Below are 23,742 nucleotides of genomic sequence, written 5' to 3'. Positions count from 1 at the left end.
TGTAAACATTTTTGTGTATCCTCCTTCCTAGTAGAAGGAGAGAATTAGGATTCATCCTTCTACATTCCAAACTGTTTCAACTGTGTCTTCAGAGGACACAGTTCTGGAGCTCACAATTTCACCCAGTCACCCAAGCATCCATTTAAGGTGAAGATTATTTTCTTCTATTTGATTAACTAGCACCTTGGTGGGGTGGAGGTACTTCCCTGTCTGGGGAGTCACTGCTGCCTACCAGTTGTTGTTTTGTGTTGGGGGGGGAGGGGGCAAGGTAGCAGAGTTGGAACACTGGATTGGTTCAGTTGCGGCAGAGTTGCCTGCAGAGAGTTTGCTGTTGTGATTTCCATTCTTCTTGGGCCTGTGGCTTTCTTCTTGTCTCTGTCTGGGGAGGATGCATACTAGGTAGAGTGATGTCATGGAGACATTCTGTTGTTGATCTGCCTTTATTGGTGCCTTGGATAATATAGGAGATTGTTGGCTAGTGGCAACATGATGGGTGGAAGACTGTTCCATGACCGATGGTTCCTGCAAGCATAGTGGTATGCACTGTTACATTCTGTCTTGTTTCTACTCCTATTGTTTCGCATTTGACTTTTCTGCTGGGAAAACCCTACTACAGTGTAGCATCAAAGCCATGGCACAGTGGCAACTCTGCTAGCAGGGCCAGACGACCAGGCTATAATAGAAAATGGATGGATTATAGTTCAAGTTAGTCACTTTTGCTTTTGATGCATAACTACTGTTTATGCCCCTTAAACCATTTGGAGCTGCTTTTTCTATGTGCTATAATTCCGAAGCTTTCTTTTTTTTAGTAGAAAATCTTGGATGGAATTTGCACTTCTGAAGGGGGAAAATATTTTTAGTAGAAAGTCTTTGACTTTTTTGCTAAGTCAAGTCCCTGAATGATACTGTATTTCTTCAGCAACCGCAAATGCAAACATTTCCCCGCAAAATGTGCGCAAATTAAATTGAATTAAATACATGTGTTTCAGCAGCAATTGACACAAACTTATTTTTAGTTCTATAGCCACCTGAGAAATATAACCAGCTTGCATTTCCTGCTTGAAGCATATTGAAATAATAATGCAACTAGCTTAAGAATATTAAAAGTTGATTTTCCTTATTTGGCCTCAGTGTAGAGCTTTTCTGAGACCAAAAGGCAAAGCCAAGACTAGGGCTACCAAAACACCAGTCCATGAGTGAAGGAGCTAGTCCACCAGCTCTTTCCCACTCCCATAGAGTCTTGGTTACCCTGCAGGATACCAAGCAATCGTAAGTGGAGAGAGTGCTATTGTATTCAGATTCTTCATCTGGTCTTCCCATAGGCATCTGGTTGGCCCCACTGACAAATTCATGGAGACCCCCTGACTTACTGCATCTAGAGCTATCCCACTGTAGAATTTAATTAAGCACTGCCAGGAAGCACTTCACTTCTTTCTCCTGCTCCTCTTGTTAGGGCTTGTTACTGAGAAGAACTTCACAATGCTGTTCCACCCTTGCACGCTCAAGGGTGGGGTACATAGTATCAAGAAGGGAAGGAGACGCCAACGGTGATATAATCAACTGGAGGTTAGTGAAGCAGTTGTCCGCCACTGGTGCATAATGAAAATGATATGCCATATACAGTGGTACCTCGGTTTACGAACTTAATCTGTTCCGGAAGTCCGTTCTTAAACCGAGGTGTGCTTTCCCTCATGAGGCCTCCCACCACTGGTGCCCTTCCACCTTTCGGATTCCATTCTTAGACTGAGGTAAAGTTCTCAAACCGGGACACTACTTCCTGTTGTGCGGAGTTCGTAAACCAAATCGTTTGTAAACAGAACTGTTCTTAAACTGAGGTACCACTGTAGATGCAGGAGAATCTTTGATTTGGCTATTCATCCTCAGCAAAGAATAGTTCTTCTAACCCCAAGTGAAGAAGACAAAAGCTTTCTGATAATAAGTGTTTCAGCTCCTAATTCCTAAATTCCATGTGCCGGTATATCTTGATTTTTTCAGGGCAGAGTCGCTGTCACATGATGCAGTCACCTAATGTCAATTAATCAGTTGGATGACATTGTTTGACTGATCAACTCACCACATTTGCGTTCCTAGAGAGAATTGCTGCTATGGCTCTATCAGAATTTTAGATAATAAAAGATCATGGTAATTAGACCAATGCAGGACTCCGGTGGAGTACTGGGGGGCACATGCAATTCTGTGTACAAGGATCATCCTCCACCAAGCAATAATTGATGCCTCCTGGAGAGTCAGAGAAGGGCATCGAGAAAAATGTCTTTTTCATGTAAATCTGTTTTCTTACAGGGGCTGACAGCGCCAGTTATTTGTTGCATCAAAGCAACTATCTGTTCTATATGAACACATATTCAGACTTTTAAGTAGTAACATTAGTTTTGAGAGAGAAATAGTGCCAACAAAACGATCGTACTGTAATTATATGTAGCTGGAACGGACACATATACGGGAATGACATTGCAGCCCACACAAAATTATACTCTCTGTTGGGGAACAAACATGAAACAATTGCAGAAAGCAAAATCACCCACTTTTCTTTTGGTTTATCTCCTTGTTTCCTGAAAGACAGACTGTGAGGTGTTAAGACCTCATTTCTCAGGCTGGCTGTATACCTGTCTTACAAGTCCCCATGACAGGATTTAAAAGAAAATCCCAATTACAACTGCATGGAAGAGAGAAAGTGACTCTAGAATTGGCTGATACAGCAGTTCACTGCCCATAGCTCCTTTTTGCTGAAATAGTGTATCAGTCTCTCAGCTGTCTTTTACACAATTAGTGCTACAATCCCATACATTGTTTGACCCTTATGCCAGTACTCCTTAACTGCCTGTTTGTTAGAGCCTTTACTTCAATGGAAATAGTTTCTTACTACCCTTGGGGATTGGGAATCTGAAACTCTGTGTTCCATAAGAGGAGATGCTGGGTGCTAGCCTGGTAGGAATGAGAAATGTACAGTTTTGAGAAAAGGTAGGATGAGAGGGGGAATGCACGACCCTCCTCCACCTCCAAAGAGGAATGTTGTTGGGGGAAATTCAAATATATATTGTTGCACAGCAACCAAATCTCCAAGCAGTGTGAGATTCCATTCCAGGAGCTCACCCAGGGTCCAAGTTTCCTTTTGGAAATGAGGCACAGCAGAGACTGTGATGTCTTTATGATATAAGGTTTATTTACACATATATGCAACCTGAGCCTATGATGGAGGGGTTCACAGCATTAATACCCCAAAAGGCTCTTGTTTCTCCCATAGCTTCAGCCTTGGATTCAAAACAGAAATCAAACATTATGCTCTACCTCTCTGGTTTTTCAGCCTTCAGCTTTACTTCTAGGTACATTACACACACTTTCAACTCTAAACCCTGCGTTTTGTCTTTCTCACAATCTGCAAGCTGGAGGAGGGGCCCCATCCATTTTCTGTCTGGGACAGAGCCCCCTCTCTTAATGGCTCTTCACCTTTCCTTAGTTTTCTTAATGGCCCTTCACCCAGGCAGTGACCTGAACACAGGAAGCCAGTCTGGCTTATATTTTAACACTTGCTGGGTCCAGGTGTTAGAATGGGTCTGGCACCTCCAAATTCATAACAGCCTAATACATTTTAGTTAAACCTAAACTTTACTGATTTGAGAACATGAGAGTGGGGAGGCTACAGAGCGGAAAAGTTTCAGTATTAAAAACTTAATACTTCTATCAATATGTTTTTATTCTACTCTTTTTATTCCTCCCCCTCCACACACCCCGGCCTTGTGTTAGTTTGGATATTAGTTTGCAAGCTTTTAGGACAGTTTAATATAGAGTTGTTCCTCTCCCTCATGTGAGTTGTAGGGTTTTTTTATGTGAGATCTCTCCCTGCCCCCCCTCCAGTTTTCCAGCAAGCAGCGCCTACTTTAATTATTCATTTTGCCTTCCGTCCTTTTGGCCCTTTTCCTGAACCCCCCTCTCTCTTGACTGTCTTGAACAGCGCTACAAGGCTTCTGTCCCATGAGCAGTAGCACTCTTCAAGGTGGTCAAGAACATATGGCAACATTTTGCAGCTCCTATTTTGAAAGTGAAATAGCACCCCCCCAAAAAAAAAGAGATATGTGGATACCCTACACACAGATAAGTCCATCTGTTTGTGAATTAAATTATGACAATTTTATTTTTAAAAAACTGCCTTATAGAAATCTGTGATCTTTCAGGATATTTATCGAAGATGTCCAGTCTGCCTATTTTTTAAAATCCCTTTGTTGCCTGCATTGAGCTGATAGTTCTTGTGGTCAGTTCTGTATACTACTTCCCTTGATATTTGCATGCTTATACAAATTAAGAAAAAGTGCCTGTGAAATGTGTGCAGTACAAGTTGCGTTGCTGCAGGAGATACTGTGGTGGTCTCCAATGCTGAAATTACTGATTTACTCTGTAGCAAACTTCCAGTGTTAGTAACGAACAAACTGTAGCCAGGTTGTTTCCTTGTATTGTAAACCTGAGTCATTTGTACTACCAAGAAGCACCCTTCTGGCTCTTAAATTTTGAGTGTGTATTTAGCAATGTGCAAAGGCAGCTGATAGAATTCTGAGAAACATTCAGCTCATGCTGAACCTTTACTCAGGTGAAAATGGCAAATTTGAACAGAGATAAGGAAGCAGGAAAGAAACTGAAGATTACAGAGATTTTAGGAATGTTCTTTATATGTTCCCATTTGTGGTGGAAACTAATCCAAATGTTTACCAGTGTCTGTCATGTGATTGAATGTGTGATCACATATATTTGCTTGGTAAATAATAGCCTAGCTTTGGGAACATGACAGTTAAATGCAATCCCATTCCTGGAAAGTTGAGTAGTACCTTTTCAGTGAAACAGCTCTGACTCAAGCTAGTACAAAACATTAGAGCAATCAGAGCGCATTGTGATTAAATTGTGAAGGTGGTAGGATGGAATGGTGATGACTGTTACATAGTCACACACCAGCTTTGGGAATAGCTATTATCATCATTATTCAGAATTGCTCCATAGGATATACTCCCACCATAAATCAAGTGCAACTACAACCCATCTTGTTGTGGCTCATAATGTGGTTTTTACAGTTAAAAAGTATTATTGTTCTCAAATTAAAAACATGTTTCTGCTGTGCTCAAAAGCTTTTGATGAATTACTGGAATCAGCTAATATTTAATACCTTATGCACATTGAGCAACGACTAACATATTTCATCTTCCTTTTTTTTGGTTTTGTTTTGTAAATTGGAAATGAGTATAATGTTCAAAAATAAATCAGTGCCAGTTAGTTTTAATCAGCTCTTTCTATTTCTAGAGGATTTATGTAGGAGAGAGGAAATACTTCACCGCAAGTAGCTTCCATGAAAGACATGTGCTGCCGGTATTAGATCAGAGTATTATTTTAAGAATAAGAATAGATGATTAGAATGCTTATTATTAGAATAATAATAGATTAGAAAGCATCCTAAGAAAAGAAAATATCCTGTTTAGTGCTGTGCCATGTTTTTCTTCCTCTTGCATTTGTGTCTGGAACATCTGGTACAGCTCATTGCTACAGCTCATTGCTTGTGGCCTGGAGATGGGAGCATAGGGAACTGTATTATACCATGTCAGAGTTTTTCATCCATCTAAGCCCAAGACTGTCTGCTCTGACCAGCAGTGGTTGTCTGGGCTCTCAGGTAGAAGTCTTATCCATCACTGGTTACCTGATACTTTTAATTGGACCTGTCAGCCTTCTAGAACATGTGTTCTTCCACTAAGCTGTGGCCCCTTCATGATGTTTATTGCATGCTGAAAGATGGAAATTCATGGCTATTCATGGGATGGACAGTTGTAGAAGTAAATGTAATCTCTGATTTGCCAAATGGGGTGGGTGCCATTCATCAAAAAGATGACTTTCCCTACTGCAGACAGGCAGGGTCTTCAAGGTCTTTTTATCTTCTCCAGGGGGAGATGTTGTCCTGCGCTACAGACCGACCCTACCTGCATTCTGCTGTCTTGTTTAATTCTTAAAAACATATTGACAAGAGTAGGAAAGGAAGAGCTGCAAGATATAGAGTAGATGTATTGGGGTTTAATGTAAGGTTTCTATACATTTATATAAAATACTTAAATAAAGCTTGAATTCTCTAAAAATTGGCATTTGCTCTTGTTGATTGTTTCCCCAAATCTAAGTTGCCATTGGAATCCACACACTCCAATTTTCTGTTGTACATGCAGCACATTTTGAAACTCTGGCCTCTATTATGCTCCGTGATTGTGCTCCGTGATTTGACTGTGACATGCAGAAATGATCTGTTTTTCTACTGCATCTTGCACAATGAAAGTGTCAAATTTCAGATCTCTGGATAGCCTTAATCAGTTCCCCATTTTGAGGACAAATGCACAACTGTCCAGTTCTTCCCAGTAACTGGGTTGTCTTGTGCTCTCTCTGTCTGTGTTAAATTTTAGCTTTCTGGTAGGCTAGAAATCTTTTAACTGATTTCAGGTACAGTATGATGGTGAGAAGTGCATATGTCCTGTTTTTCTGATTTTTCTAGAACATAGAGTGTTATAGGAATTCTAAGGTCTCATATATATAAATCATATGTTCATAAATTTACAAGGCAAACACATACATAAGTATATGAACCAAGTGCCTGAAATAGTACAGGAGTGCAATCCTCAACCCATTTTGACTCTTCCGATGACCTCAAATATTCTCTGCAGTGAGGATGGAAATAGGAAAGCCTCCCCATGGTCCCTTTGCTCAAATCCTGTCTTACGGGCATATTTGTGTATGAATAGGGTGAGCCTGTGACCTGGATTCCAGAACTACCAGTAAGTATTTAGCATCTCAAAAGGAATGGCCAGGCTGCCCAGGTGGAGCAATCAGTGACCATTGTCAGGTATCCTGACAAACAGGATTTCTGTGGTAGACCTCCTCCTGTGATGTATTTCTGTTGGAGACCACCTCCTTCTGTGATGTATGTATGAGGTTTTGGGGGGTGGTCTTCAGCTACAGGGTGGCCAATTTCAAAAGTCTATATAAGGGCTTGCACACCATTGTTCAGGGTTCCTCTCCTCCCTCTCTCTTCGTGGGGTGAGTTGGGGATCCTCTTGCAACAGTAAACAATAAATATCAGGCTTATTAGCTGCTTTGCTTCTCAATATTCTCTGGTTGGCCTCTGTTATTTTCTCCTTCTGATAGGGAACCTACGTAAAGACTCTATACAGGCTCTTGCATACCCCATAAGGGGAAAGGAGCAGGTATTTTTCTTATAACACAGAGTAACCATGGAGTTTCATTAATGCCTGATAATTCTATTTGAGCCTTTATGCTTATAGCGCTCTCTAGAGAAAATGTGAACACAAAAGATATATGAGTACAGCATATATGAAACACCACACTATGCAATTTGGTGTTTAAAAACTTGTTGTATTGGATAGTGAACTAACTGAATTCTCCCACCCAAGCAGAGATTGCAAATTAAAAATACAGGAAATAAATGTTTAAATAAGATGTTGAGATGTGTTCTAGATAACATAATGAGCTGAAACTGCATGAAATGAGCTTTGGGTCTGGGATTTGACACAGCTGATCATGTTCCTAGAGGGTTGGGAGGGGTGGGGGGAGAGGGTAGGAAGCCAAGCTTCTAGGTTCTAGGTAGCTGACACTAATGGCCCAATGTTTAGTGCAGGCCTTGCAGTGTGTTTAATAAAAGGTCTCTTTCCCACAACCCTTCCTGCTGCATCATTTCATTCTAATTAAAGTTGTGGGTGACAATTTGTTTCTCAAAGTCTTTGGAGTGAAACCACTGAACCATGCTGCTTGGGCCAAGCCCTTCAAGAGCCCTGGAACTTAGCCCAGGTGTGAAGTTAGAAGAACTGGACATTTGAACATTACCAAACTTTCCCCACGTTGCAAGCAACTAGAGCCCTATGTCATCAGAGCATTCTAACTAGCCATGATAAAAAGTGACGGTCACTTACTTAACAATAGTCACACAAGATTAGAATAATGTTTTAGTTATTATTATTTGTTAAGTTTATATACCACCCTTCATCTGAAGATATCAGGGCGGTTCACAAAGTAAAAATACAGGGTAGTAGCACAAAATAAATATTTAAAACAAAACAAGACCTGGGCATTAATGTTCTGTTTTTAGTCAATGTAACCTGCAGATATGATTCACAAATTAAAAGCAGTGCCATGTTCTTCCATTTTTACTGTAAAATTATAGGTAATTTTATCACCACAATGTTGTTTCAAAACACTGCAAAAATATAATTCTCAGTGGGAATGGCAAATGGACTGCATTCCAACATGAAATTTTGCTTCGCTGTTGCTTCATCGCCATCCTGCATTGATGTTATTTTCGCTTCCCCTTTATAGGACTTGAGACAGATGGTGAAAACTGCATGAAGGTGTAACAGGCATTGTGATTTCCCCCTGTATTCCTCTCTCCCCAATCAAATACCTAAGCTGTCTCAACAAATATGGCAGTCAGCATTATGAGATCAAGAACTCTGTATTATCATAAAAGCTAGTCAGATATAGTTGAATCCAAATAATACCTAAAACTCCTGTTTCCGTTCTTGCTGAAGACATATTTTTGTATCAAGCTAATTTTTCCTTCTCATGAGAATATAAAAAGAGCCCCACTAGATCAGATTAAAGGCCTGTTTAGTCCAGTATCTTGTGCCCTATAGTAGCAAACTAGATGGGAACTACAGTTTTCAGAAGCAGTTGTGGGTTTCAGCAAAATGTCTTGTAAAGTGTGCATGTCTACATGCATGTAATTACGGCATCCTTAGCTGTAGTTAACATTTATTTCATTTCTATACTGCTTAAAAGTACAAAAAGAGACCAAAATATTTTTTTAAAAAAACTAGTGTAAATACACTACATCCAAATCAACACAAACATCATAAATACAAGCAACATGAAATCTGTAAAAAACCAGCAATCATGTAAACCACATTGAATCATTTTGCACGAACTGCCAGGGCAAATTTTAGGACTGATGGTTGATGTTAGGCTGTTTGTGAAGATCAGTCTGATCAGTGTCAGATTAACTTTGATTTTTTTGTTGGTTAATAAATGACATATTACCCTTTGAACTATTTTTGGTTCTGGCAAAAGGTACCAAATGACCGAGCTTGAAATTTAAGTGACCTCTTACAAAAATATCTTATGAAATAGGTAGGGTATAGGTGCCAGCAGAGTTTGTGTAATGCTGTAACATGCTGACTGATTTTGTATTTAGTCTTTGAGTTCTCTGGCCCCTTCTCATTTTTAGCTAAAGGTCATGTTTTGTAAAGAAAAGAAGGCTTGTAAGTTGGGCTTTCGGTGACTTGATGCTCTTTGCTCAGAAAGCTGTAGACTATCTTATTTGGAGCACTCAGGAATTGACAAGTCATACTGCAAAGACCTCCCTCAGGTACGAATTCCAGTATCAACTTTTTTTTTTTTTTTGGAACTTAGTTTCTTATCACTCAGTCCTCCACTTCAATTTCTTCCAACTTGCCTGTCTGCTGAAGCATTCCTCTCAAGTTATAGTGGTTATTAAAATGTCTCTGGTCACTGGTTTTTAACTTGGCAACAGACTTCAAATGGTTCTAGCCAATGGCTAGCCTCTCAAAAGACAACCCCTGCGAAAACAATCAACTCCTGCACACTTTTTTGGGAGGGAGAAGATAAAATGAATTCCTGATGTAGCCAAGAGGAAAGGTTCTGTCAGACATGCATAAATATGGATAGGCAATAAAACATGCAGACAAAACAAAACTAGGATGTTAAGACACAAAACTTACTAAAGAATGTGGCATTCAATTTCCTGTCATGTCATTTTGTGTAAGTCGTACCATTATTCTTATATAGCATCCGTGCCCGTAAGCAGTATCAGTATCATTTTCTGAAACCAGAAATGACAAATTACCTTTTTAATCTTGTACTAGGTGAATTAAAACAAATTAACTTTTTATTTCTCTCTGGCTTTGCTCATGGAGGATTTAAATCATTTTCTGAAATGGTAATGTTGCTCCATTTGAGAGGGAACTTTTCAAAACTTGCACAAAAGACACTTTCTAGAAACTATGACATTTGACAATTCATTTAAGTTAAAACAGGCCACTCCGAGGCCTTGCTTCGAAAGCATTCCTTAGAAGTGTTCTTATTGACCTACTTTGCTGATTTACACAGACATGGAACTTCATATGAATACAATTTGGTTTGTTCAAATCGGACGTGATCTTTGGCAGCGGGCAGATTGCCTAAATCACTCTCATTTAATCTCTGTCGCATGAGGACTTGCCTCAATATGAGAGAAATTAAAGCCCGGTGGTGCAGAAAGGAACAGGAGTTGCAAAGCGAGAGGAAGAAAGTACTGTTCAGACCCTCTAATTGAACAAATTTTACACACATACCTTCTTATATAAATTCACTTGCTCATGTGCAAACACAATGATTTTCCATATAAGTTAATAGATTTACACTCCTGATTTTTTTTTAAAAAAATACATATTCCAACAGTAGGAATGTAGTTCTAAAGGCACATTTGCCCAGGAATGTTCCTTGTTTTTCCAGATGCTCTGTCATTAAGCTGGAGGGAGAGCAGGTGAAGCCCTTGTCACACTGGAACAGCAAGGCACATTGGGCTCTCAACACAATTGCCCCTGAGCACCCTCTTTGGCACTGTAGGACCCTCTCTGTGCCTTGGTACGCCAGTGAACTAAGGGCAATGAAACAAGTCAGACAACGGATGGAGCGCAAGTGGCAAAAGATGTGCTGTGAAGTCGACTGAGGATTAAAGCAGCAGAACCATGCAAACTTTGTGGCGGTTTTCTGCTTCTGTCGCTTTCTCAAGTAGCCATGGGGTGGAGCATTTTCATAACATCTACTCCAGAGAATGGGCACGGGTGGGGCTGTGGTCTAAACCACAGAGCCTAGGGCTTACCGATCAGAAGGTTGGCGGTTCGAATTCCCCGCGATGGGGTGAGCTCCGGTTGCTCAGTCCCTGCTCCTGCCAACCTAGCAGTTCGAAAGCACGTCAAAGTGCAAGTAGATAAATAGGTATCGCTCCGGCGGGAAGGTAAATGGTGTTTCCGTGCGCTGCTCTGGTTCACCAGAAGCGGCTTAGTCATGCTGGCCACATGACCCAGAAGCTGTACGCCGGCTCCCTTGGCCAGTAAAGCGAGATGAGTGCTGCAACCCTAGAGTCGTCCACGACTGGACCTAACGGTCAGGGATCTCTTTACCTTTACTCCAGAGAATGAAGTTTTAGACCCTTTGGAAGCCCACTATGAATGGTTTGCAAGGTACTTTGAGGGTAAAGCTGCTTGTCTTTGTAGCAATCTGAATGCCATTTGAGCCATTTCAAAATGGGTTCAAGCCTGGTAATATGACTGAATGGGCATTGGTCAGCCAGAATATCAGTCAGACACTGTTTCTGTTGTCTTTTTGGTACCTTCCAATTTGAACAAGCCTTTAAAGTTGATAACTTTCCTATTTTGCATCTGTATTGGAATCGTTTGTTTATTTGTTTTAAAAGAGAGAGAGCCAGTGTATTGTAGTGATTAGAGTGTTGGACTAAGACCTTGGAGACTGGAGTCACTTACTTTCAGCCTAACCCAGAGGTTTTCAACCTTTCTGAGTCCACGACTCCCTTAACCAACTACATTCTTTCTGCAGCACCCCTGCTTATTCAAGTCTCTCCCACCTTGGGCATGTCAAACCCCCTTTCTGCATGTCAAACCCCTTTTCTGCAGTGACTACCTGCTTATGGAATGCTCTTCCCAGGGAGGTTCAACTGGCACCTTAAATGATTTGCTTTTGTTCTTATTTTATTATGTATTTTTCATTATGTTTTTTTTTATCTTATCATTTTATGTTTGGAACCGCCCTGAGACCTACGGGTATAGGGTGGTATACAAATTTAATAAATACTAAAATAAAATCCAACCAATCCATTCATGTTGAAGGCTTTTTTTACCAAAGGTACGTACCTGACCAGAAATTGAAGATAACATTATAAACTGAAGGTGCCGTCTTGAACATTATGGAATGGTTGTGTAGTCATTGTACTAAACAGACAATTTCATATTGCGCAATGGGCGGCAAAAACCGTAACCACAGAGATTGGTAGTCCTAGTGGCACACTTGAAACAGTGCCCTTTATTTGAGGACATTCGGCAAAGTGCGATTTGTGGTTGCCATGATATGAGAGTTACGTGGAAACATTTTACCTTTGTTTAGACTTTACATTGGTTCTTGGAAGTATTAAATGTGGAAGCTTGGTGACCCATAGCTGGTTTTATGTCTTATTGTGATATGATCCTAGGAGATCAACTTCTCCCCACCTCCATTCCTTTACTCTTACTTAGAAAATATACATAATGAAAATTATATTAAACAACCAGGTGTCTATGGTTTGCTCAGTCTTTGTTATTTTGCAATTCATTTCTCTTGCCGTGTTCTTAGAAATACATAGAGCTGCACACACACACACATACACACACAAAATATAAAGCAGAGTAACATTTTTAGTGTGAACTTTTGGGCAGATGATGGAAACCTTTTCAAAGCTTGCTAAACCTGAGAGATTAAAGAGCAAATATAGTACGTTCTGTTCCCCCAGCTTCAGTAAATTGTTTCTTTAGGGAATCAACAGTGAATACAATTCGTTCTGTCCAAAGCTTGCAAGCCTGAATTCCATTTCTCCTTTCCTTCCCGCCCAACTTGGCGTGATTGTATGTGCTGCTGCTCCAGGCTAATGCAAGCAAAGGAACAAATGTTTGAGAAGTGTGGTTTGAAAGTGCAGTACCATGACAACTGGAGATAGTGACGGTATCGAAACAAGCTATGGGAGCTTCTGTTTGAGGCTTGAATGTGCAGCCTGAAATGTACAGGGCAGAAATTTAATCCACTTTTGGAGGTTTTTCAGGTAGGGTAGCGGCAGAAACAGCAGTAGGTCCAGGCATCTTATTCATTCACTTGATATCATTTCTGTTCATTGGTGGGAGTGCTACTGGCAGAGGAGATAATAAAACGAACTCTTTCATTCCTTACACTGATGAGCACTGGGGGGTGGGTGGAGGAAGCTAATTAAAATCTATGAAAGAGAGCAAAAAAAAAAAAAAAAACCTTTAAAGATAGACAGTGCAAGGTGGGCAGTGTTAATACAACAATTTGTTAATGGAGTAGGCAGCTGCAATCAGTATTAAAAATTACTTGAGGCTTTTTATGTTTAGCAAAAGCTACTAATTAAAGAGAGCAACGACCTGTGAGATTGGCCATGAAAACCATTAGCCATCTGAATATAACTCCAAAGAAAACATTAGCTTCGGAGGTTTCTCCCAGCTGTATCTTCCAGTCACACACTGAAAATTGTTTCACTTTATTAGTTATTTTCCCTCTCTTTCAATAACAGTTGCCTAGTCTTAATTCTTAAACGTTAAAATTAAAACTGAATTTTTAATTCTCATTAATAACAAAGGATTAAAGCCAAAGAAATAGTAATCCTCACATGTATTCATAAGCTTTATTACAGTAATGTTCTGACAGCTGTTTTAAGTTGTGTGTCTGGTTCTGAGTTTGTGAGCTAACCCCACCCAAAATGTTGTGTATAGGAGATTGCTATTGGTAGCTTGCTTGTTTGTTGACACTGTGTGGCTTCAGACATTCTAAAAAGTGCTGGAACAGGAAAAAGGGAACTTGCACGTCTCTCCCTTCTGGGAAATTATTATGCTTCAAATGTATGTGTGGGCGTGTGGAGAGGCAGGGACATATGTTGTGGAGGAAATACGTGAGCTCCCTTTTTGAACCTTAACAAAGATATGTGAAAAATTCATTTGAGCTTTCATCTATGGTGCCTGTCGGGACATGGCTCTCATGGCATGATCTTGTTAGATCACTAACAAGAAAACATAATGTTTCAGTAAGGGTGAGATTTGGATTATATTGGAGTTGTATTAATACAAATAGGAATGCTATGCTATGTTATGTAATTTCATAATAGAGTTCTTGCTAAGAGTTTTGCGAACCTGATTAGGAGAGCTTTAAACTGAATCCTGAGGGGGAGAAACATAATATTACAGACGACATGGGAACACCTGATACTGGGGATAATAGCCTCATTAATGCACTAGCAACTGAGGTGGTACTACAGAAACCTGCTAAAGGGCATGAAACTGCAAGAAGGAAGCAGCTGGAGGGAAGGAATCTTGGTTTCAGTTGTCTCTATACTAATGCACAGGGTATGGGAAACAAGCAAGACAAATTTGAGTTCTTAATGCAGGATAGCAAATATGACCCATTAGGCATTGCTGTAACTGGGTGAAATGAGACACATGACTGGAATGTATAAATTGAGGGGTATAAGTTGCTCAAAAGGACTAGATCAAACTGGAAGGGGGGAGGAGTAGCACTATATGTAAAGAACGTGTACACTTGTGAAGAGATCCATGACCAGGAAGGGTCCTAGAACAGATAATTAAATGGCCAGTCTTTGAGCACTTTGATGGTCTGTGTTCAAAGAATGTGTGGATGGGGAGCAAACACATTTGTGCTGCCATGTCCCCATTGTTCCTGCCCTCCCTACCTCAGCATCATGCTTTCAGCATTTCAGAACTTTGTGTTGAATTTGTGAAGATTGGAAGTGGGTTAGAATATTTGCATCCCTCTTTGTAGAAGAAGAGTTTGGATTTGATATCCCGCTTTATCACTACCCGAAGGAGTCTCAAAGCGGCTAACATTCTCCTTTCCCTTCCTCCCTCACAACAAACACTCTGTGAGGTGAGTGGGGCTGAGAGACTTCAAAGAAGTGTGACTAGCCCAAGGTCACCCAGCGGCTCATGTGGAGGAGCGGAGACGCGAACCTGGTTCCCCAGATTACGAGTCTACCACTCTTAACCACTACACCACGCTGGCTCTCCAAAGAGACTCTCACAGTGACCATCAAAAGCTTCACAGATATACTCAGAAATAACATGGTACCAGGTTTATTCAGGCAGTATGTTTTTTTCCTTGCTCTTGGCCTTCCCTGGTGTCACTAGCAGCTCCCACTGAGGTAGAGGAGCCAGATCTTCTGGCGGCAGTGGTGGTGTGGCATGGCCAGTGTATATAGCCATCCTTCATGTGCTCTCTGAATGTGAATAGACCTAACACATTAGTAGGGCTATCAGGAAAAAGCAGCGGTAATTTCAGACTTCCCTTTTACTTCGCTCAGTCCGTTTAGTGTCTGCTTACTGCCCTCAGCGTTTCCAACTCTACTTCTTCCCCTAGGCCCACTTGCAAGCTGTATTCTCTCCCACATCCCCTTTCAACACCAAAAGGAAAGAAACTTAACTTTGGAACCAACTTCCTCAGTCTTGACCTCAAGGAACTGATTATGGTCTGTGAAGGACCAAGTTGCTCCAAAGGGATGAATAAAAATTCTGGAGTCCATTTCTTTGAGAAGGGTGGAAAACACATTGCCTCCTATCATTTTTAGCCCTGGTCTTCAAAACAGATGTTTGCTGGGCACAGATGAATCCCTTTGTCCAGGTGGCTGCAAAGAACAAAGAGCCTTTTCTAAGGCAAGGAAATTAGAGCTGTGGGAAGGGGAGTGTGTTAATTGTACAAAACTGCTGGATTGAGCTTTAGGAAACCAGGACTGGGATTTGAGGGGAGAAAGTGTATGTTCTCTAGTCGTAACACACTTGCCAGAGAAAGGAACAATGTTTGATTTGCAGAAGGAGACCTTGCAGGGACTTAAGGTTTACGTGGGAAATGCCATATTGCTTTTCTCCTTAATTCCCTGGGAGTGGCGGGCTGTACTTATGTGGTGGAAAATTAGAGGCACTCTTCATCTGCTCAGAGAGACTATACTCCTGCTGGCTTCTAGGAATGAGTCGGGCTACCAAGCTGAAACATAATTTGTAGACCTCTGAATATGGTTTATGTTTATCAAGGGCTCAAACATCAAAAGACAAATGAAAGAATCCCCCTCTCAGGATTTTAAAGTCAGTCTCTCATAATTATATGGCCTGATTTGTGACTGGGTGAACATTTGGATATTCAAGGCCCGAATACTTCCTCTGGAACTCTCACATTGTTTGTTTTGTACACCAGAGAAGCATGTAATCCTAAGAATAATTTGTTCTTCCAACATGCTTGTAAAACCTTTTTGAGTTTTGCACATGTTCTAGCTAAACGGTTTAAATGCATGCCAAGTACTGTTTGGGTTAGATTTGTTTGAAGCACATCCCAACATTGTTTTGGTGCCACTGCCGATTGTATCTCTAGGTGTTACAATAGTACCAACTGTGCAGACCATCCACCAATTGTTATCCTGCAGTGTAAAACAGCACTTCCCAGAGTTCACTTGCTCTCACTACATTCTGTGTAGTTTTGCAACAGATCGATTATGCAGCCTGGAGCCCAGAACTGCAATTAATGCAGAATGAAAATTAGTTTTCCTAACATGGTTATAGTGAAATGGCTGTGCTTATAGCACAATTAAGAATATTTTAAGCCGTGTGTGGAACCTTTTTCAGTTCACAACCCCTCTTGGACAACCTTCTAGGCTCAATGTGATGGTGGTGGGTGGGGCCAGAGACAAAAGGGGGCGGAGCAACAGAAGTGACTCTTATCTTTGCACAGGAGGCCATGTTCCTGTTCCTGTTGTTGTTGTTGTTGCTGCTGTTGTTGTTATTTAAATTTATATGCTGTCCTTTATCAAAAGACCCAAGGGCTGTTCACAACAGAACACATTTTATGGAGCATAATAATAAAAAGCGTAATAACAGATAAAAGAATCATAATAACAACTCCCACACCAGCTTTAACAGGCCATAGATTAGTTAATGGCCAAAGGCCTGGGCAAAGTTCCACACCCTTGCCTTTTTAATTCTGTTGTGGACTGTGGGCATTTCTCAACAACAACAAAAATCCTGTACAGGAAGATATCACAGTGGGTTAACTGATCATATGTGTCTGTCTATAAGTGAAGCCTACTGAGTTGCTAAGATTGCTATAAGTAGGCATAGCAAACATTGTATATTTGTTCCAGAAGTATCTACTTCTGTGTGACACTGTCTGCTACCTCCTTCCCTCCCCACACAAAAAAGCATTTGTAGTGACATGCACCCAATAATAAGGTAGCAGAATAACTACACCCATTGTTACATCTACTTTCTGGCCTGGTCTTTGGCTGATTTTAAAAGATGGCAACTGCTATATTGTTTTCAGTGGCTTATGGTGCCATGTGGCAGGCTAACATCACTTATGGAAAATGTCCTGTGTTATGGAAGTATACAAAGGAAGAACTTGCGATTGACATCCTTTAAAAAAACAACAACTTTGCTGCAGTTTTATGCCATATGTGCAATGGCTGTTTTGCAGTGTACAAAAGCTATTCAGCTTTCCCCAGAATCCACATGTTCTCGCTACATTCTGCTCTGTGAGGAAAAAGCCTTGTGACAGAATGGTTCTGTGGACTGAAGCCCAAAACTGCAGTTATGCAGAATAGTACCTCTGAGAGTCTACTTTGTCAGCTGCAACAGAAATTCTGGCAACAAATGCCCTTTTCATTTGACAGATGGAACTGTGTAGTTGGCTTGTGAATCTATAATTGCTCGATAATTGCCTTTCGGGTAATGTGTAGGTTGCATATTATAAATACATTAAAATGGATTAAGTACAAGACATGTCTGCTGCCCAAAGTGTCAAATCTTGCTAAGAATAAACGATATAAAATATAACCAAAGGTAGGGGGGGTCGCAGGGAGGGTTACAGTGGGATTCCTCAAAGTTATGTCAGGAGTAGAAACAGAAATGTCAGACTTTCAGGAGAGTTGCTTTATTTTGCTCATATACCAAGTCTACTTTGAGCATTTTGGCATCTGGTATATGAAACCCACTTCGTTCTTCAAAGGAGCACACCCATTGCTGCCATTATGTCCGGTGAAAACTAACTTTGGGTCACCGTTCGGCTTTAAAGGGTCTTCTCTGTGACCCTTTCATGAGATGTGGACATCAGAGTTGTAACCTCATCTATGCTTTCATACCCCTTTGAGTTGCCAGTTCATCAAACTGACAGACTTGAGGAGAAAGTTTGCCTGGACTGGGAAGTAGCCGTGTAGGCCAGCTTGCCATGGAGTCTCTGCTTTTGTTATGGACCTTCAGTCTTGCAGCCTTATTTTTGGATGCCCAGAAACAAGTTTGGATTTTTAGAGTTGCAGAGGTGTTGAAATTAATGTGAGTTGTCAAAGGAATGTGCATAAATGGCAACAATAAAAATTGACAGCACGAACGGGGAAATGCATACATTGTCTGGTCAATATGTAGTGTCTCCAATTTAGGATGAAGAATTGAATTTCACCTCTGGGGTTTGTACATTACTTGATCAATGTGCTTAGCTACCAAGTGCATATTGACCAGGCAGTGTACAAACTTTCTTGTTTTTATGATCAGTTTTATCGACCTTCTCTGTGCTTTCGTGTGAACTTGACAATCACTAGTGATTGTCCACATTTCTGAATTCAGTTAACATTTAATCCCCAATTTAGAAAGGGACCAATCTTGGCATACAGTGCTACACAGACATAAATTTTCTCTGTGCAGAGATAACCTCAGAGAAGAAGAACACCCACACCCAGATTTTTATTTTTATAAGTAAAACTAGGAAGCACAGCAGCGTCTTGACTCGTTTTCTAAATAAACATTTGTGCTGCACTTCAGAAATGTTAGTATATCTTTCTCCCCTTCTTTCCTGTTCCTTCTTTCTGTCCTTCAGTTCTCCAGCCATTCAAGTTCTATTGTCAGCATTTTAAGAACAAAAGGATGAGAGCATAAAAGTTAGCCCTGCTAGATCAAACCAAAGTCCCACCTAGTACAGCATTTTGTTCCCACTAGTGGCCAGCCAAATGCCCATAGGTAGCCTGCAAGCAGGATATGAACAGCACAACACACTTCTGCTCATGTTCCCCAGCTACTGACGTTCTGAGGTGTACTGCCTCTGGTGCAGCTATTATGACTCCTAATCTTGGATAGCCTTATCCTCCATCAATTTGACTAACCGCCTTTTAAAGCTACCCAGGTTGGTGGCCATCACTCCATCTTGCCATAGCAAATTCCATAATTTCCAATGAACTGTGCGAAGATGTACTTTCTTCTGTTTGTCCCGAATTTCCCACCGTTCAGCTTCATCGGACGACGCTTGTTTTAGAATTATGAGGGAGGAAGAAAATGTGTCCACATCTACTTTCTTTTGGCTTTATTCAGGGCTCCTGTATGTTGATTGATAATGTTACGACATACTATCTTTAAAAGTGGACATAGATTTTCCCATATTGACAGCACAGGAAGAATTGAGCAGTGCAGCCATAAAATGAAAATAATTTCTTATTCATCCAGTACAAAGAGGCCTGTTTAAAACACATGTACCAGATTAACTGCTGCAAGAGGGTAAGGTCTTATCTGCTGAATTTGAGAGAGTTTGAAATACATTCCAGGTCTGTTGCCAGCTACTGCATGCTCAGCTTCCCTTCTGAAATGAATAGGTAGGTATTTTCCATTCAGGTCCTAGGGAGCAGCTGTTCCGCATCACAAAGTACGCTATCACAATTGGCACAATTTTTAGCAGCCTCAGCAATGAGGTTTATGGATACCAAATTGAACTGCTTCTTAATCGGTTTGGATCAAAGTTACAGCATATTAATGAACAACCCATTTTCTGAAAGCACAAACTGCTCCTATCTGTGTCTCTCATACGGGGCATAAAGGATAAAGGAGTCCATTCTCTAAGCTTGCTCATCTGACTCTGTTTGTGTATAGTAGGTTCACAGAAAACCGAACTTTGGAGGGTGGGTGGAAGGGGGGGGGGATAGAGCCACTCAGTGACCTGTACAGTAGCTTCCCACATAGTCAAGACTTATGATGGGATATGAAAACCTCATTGATTTAGTATTTGGGAATTTGTCTGCCGACTGTCATGTTGTTTCAGTGTCTGAGACAAACCACAAAGGGTATCCGTTCTTCTGGAATGTTGTTTTAATTCTGCCCCACAAGTTTCCTGCCATGATTTCTGATCAGAAGGAGATTGATGCCACAGTTGGGCTGACATCTTAAGTTAGCCTGTTAGCCAGTTGGTGGCAGCAGACCAAGGCAGAAGCTTAGGTGTCTTAATTATTCACAAGTTAAGTCGTAACTGAAGGCAGTCTGCTAGACAGTGGCCTGTTTTGTGCATATTGTAAGATGATTTAAAATATGATCCTGTATTTTCCACACAAGAATTGGCTGTTGATTTTGGGTGAATTTGGAAAGGGGATTTTTATATATATAAAAAAATCCAGCTGAAGCACATGTGATTTGTTTTGAATAGCCTCAGCTCAAGCAGGGGATAGTGCTTTCTTTTTATGGGTATAATAAAATAGGAGAATGTGCTGACAAATGTTTTAAGATCCTGTTCAGTGGCTGTCCTTTTCAACTCCTACCAATTTGTTGTGCCTTCCTAAATATTAATCTTGTTTGGAGGATGAAGGAACTCATGCTTACGCTCAACTCTGTCTGCAGCAGATATACAGAAATATTACCTGTGTTTAATAGTTTGTGGCTGTTAGTTCTTAGCTGGGCTGTTAGGGATTTTGATATCCAGGAAAATAGTGGAGGTGTTCCATACGTTTAAATATAGTTACAGTATGCTCATTTTGTGCTTGCAGGATGTGATGCCACTTACCCAGAGTTAAACAGCTCAAAGGAAAGAATAACAGGCTTCGGTCACTCAATATTTCATTGTCTGTGCAGGATCTTTGATAGTGGATCCTGATATTATCTCTAACCATAGTGGTCAGATGCCAAGAGGCTAGCTTACCGTATAGACTGCAATCCCTAGTGTTCATAAATGTGTTCTATATTTTTCTCCAGTGGTAGCTCCCTGCACAGTTTACTTGTATGTGCTGCCAAGCCATTTTTGCAGTAGGCTAGTTCACTTTATGATGTAGGTTAGAGGTAGAGAGTCTGTGGCCTCCTGATGTTGTTCTACTCCAACATTGCATCATCCCTGTCCATTGTTCGTGCTGGCTAGAGCTGACCTGCTCTGGTCACAAGTGAAGTTTCTAAATTTCTACATTCTGACTTGCAAGCTCTAATTTAATGAATCTTTCTTCCGTTTTCTTCCCACTGAGCAAATGGCATGGATTTCAATACTTAGTTGTGGGGGGATAGAATATAAATTTGAATATTTTTGTGATTAAATGTATGCTTATACACAGCCTCTGGGATTGGTGGATTAAAATAATCTAAATAAATAAATGACAAATATGCTTTCCTCCCTCCTGGTTAGGGGGAGACACGTTTGACAACCTATATTTAGCTTTCTACATATAATTCAACTACTTTTGAAGAAAATTATAACTTTTGTTTTTACCCCAGAATGAGGTGTTTACGTCAGCTGTGCAAATATTTTTGCAATGTCTGGAGTCCTTCATCTTTTACTTGCCCCTCCCCTCTTCCTCCCCTCCCCTGCTGCTTGATGTCTCTACAGGGCCCACTCTAGTGGCCTGCTCCACAGTATCTGATCAGCCAAGATAATCCTGCTTTGCTCTTTTTATCATGGAAAAGAGCATCTTGCAGTGGAACAATATTACTGTATATTTGGCTTTAAAGGTCCATGAGAAAGAGTACCCCCAAGCCTCCATAGAACAACACTGCTGCTCCCCCATCTTAAGTACTGTACAGGGTTGTTACATTTGCTAAGGTGGCGTGGCAAAGATGCCCAAGAAACAGGGCACCACCTGGGCCTGGTTTCTAAAGGAGTGGTTCCAGTAGTTGGGAATAATTGCAGGGAAGGAAGAACCAGTTACAATTTCTCAATCAGCGACTTGCTCAGAATCAATTGATGAGCAAGTGAGTGGCACATCTGGCTTATAATTATAAGTACCTCTAATTTGGAACTCTGTTTACTGAATTCTAGCCTCCTGTGAGATAATGAGGCTGATTTTCTGATTTCTTTTAGTTTGGGGATGGTTCAACTTTGGCAGCATTTATGTACCTGTTCATTTGCATCAATTCATAAAGCACATTGTTTCCCTTTTCTTGATGTTCTTTTTTTCCCCTTTTTTGAATATGCAGATCTACTGGAGAAGACTCTCAGGAAGGAGGAAGAAATAGGTGCTCTGCAGGTATTTTCATTTATTTGATTGCAGTAGCCTTCCAGCAGAGGAAAGGCTGCAGCTCAGTGGTATAACATACTGTCTACACATGGAAAGTGCCTGATTCAATCGCTTTAAAATGTGATGGCACAAGGATGGAGAGACCCAGCATGAGACTCTGAATAGATGGTGCCTGTCAGGAAATACAGTTCTGGGCTGAAGGACTCGTTATGTGGCAGCTTCTCATATTTTACCTTTTAACCTTTGCACATTATGTATTCATAATTATGACTATCCAGAATTGTCTCTCTCATGAACCATGCTGTGGTTTGACAATGATGGCTCAGCAGTTGGATTGTGCGGGTGTTGGTTGCTGATTGCCAGCCAATAATTAGATAATATAGCCAACCCAACCAGCTTACAGCATCTCATCCTGTGTTTTTAGAATCTGCTGTTTGTCTGATCTACACACTCTGTAGCCACAACTGAAACTCAAGCCATGTCTTCCCAAAGCCTGTGGACAGCAGATCCAGCCCATCAGCAAAAAGAGGCCTCCCCCCACACGGCCAAAGCTGTACTTAGTGTGTCTATTTTGGAAGTTCATATTTTTAAATTGGTTACTTCGTGTTGATGATACATATTCATAAGTGGAAGGTAGTAAGAACTAAATAGAGAACACTCTTCTGTAGAGAACAAGAAAAGGCAGTTTCTTTAAAGGGAAGCAGGGCTGGTGTTGTATCATGCTAGAAGGAATGTGTAAATATTTTATTGCCGAATACCCATTAGATTTATTTGGACTATGCATTGCTGGAGGAAACTGGGCATTAGCATAATGGGTATGTGTGTGTTTGCGATATTTGATATTGTTGCCATTTTTTTGTGTGCTCCAGTTCATGATTGTTCTGAATTTTCTGTTTCTTCTATAATGTAATGGCATCTTTCCATTTTGCATCACCCACATTTATAGCTACTGCCCACTCCTTTATATGTACAGTGGTACCTTGGTACTCAAATGGCTTGGCTCCAGAACAAATCGGGTCCTGGACGCTGCAAACCCGGAAGTATGTGTTCTGGTTTGCAAACATTTTTCGGAAGCCAAAGATCCGATGTGGCTTCTGCGGCTTCCGATTGTGTTCAGGAAGTTCCTGCAGCCAATCAGAAGCTGCGCCTTGGTTTTCAAATGGTTTCAGGAGTCGAATGGACTCCTGGAATGGATTAAGTTTGATAACCAAGGTACTGCTGTATAATGAAAATCTTGAACAAGATCTTAACTTGCTTTTGTAGGTATTACTGCATGCCGGCATAAATTCACTATAAAGAAATTTCAGCAGAACTTTGTTTTTCCCTGTGCAAAAGATGTGCCTGTAGCAATTTTCAATATTTGCTATTCTAGGAATCACATCTAACCCCAGCCTGTTACCTGGGGCCCACCTTATTTTGTTTTTGCTGCCCACATCCACCTCTCTCATATCCTGGTTATAGTGTAAGGTATAAGAGATGGGTAAAGGGACACGGGTGGCGTTGTGGGTTAAACCACAGAGCCTAGGGCTTGCCGATCAGAAGGTTGGCGGTTCAAATCCACACGACAGGGTGAGCTCCCGTTGTTCGGTTCCTGCTCCTGCCAACCTAGCAGTTTGAAAGCACAT

The 23,742-nt window shown here is 40.9% G+C and overlaps 1 protein-coding gene across 8 annotated transcripts in view; it reads left to right on the top strand.

Moving 5' to 3' along the window:
• The window catches only part of CEP128 (centrosomal protein 128), a 221,780-nt gene that overhangs the window by 120,764 nt on the left and 77,274 nt on the right, over positions 1-23,742 (top strand). For all 8 annotated transcript variants that reach the window (XR_014547550.1, XM_083611522.1, XM_083611526.1 and 5 more), the window contains one exon: positions 22,077-22,126. Coding sequence is in view for 7 of the 8 variants with exons in the window: in XM_083611522.1 (XP_083467648.1) it covers positions 22,077-22,126 (50 nt within the window). In the remaining variant the exon portion in view is untranslated. The remainder of the gene's footprint in view (positions 1-22,076; positions 22,127-23,742) is intronic.

The sequence above is a fragment of the Podarcis filfolensis genome (genome assembly GCF_964270895.1).
Source record: "Podarcis filfolensis genome assembly, chromosome: 1".
Classification (NCBI taxonomy): Eukaryota; Metazoa; Chordata; class Lepidosauria; order Squamata; family Lacertidae; genus Podarcis; species Podarcis filfolensis.
Note: the sequence above shows the minus strand (reverse complement) of the source record. Positions and strands in the feature narration are given on the sequence as shown.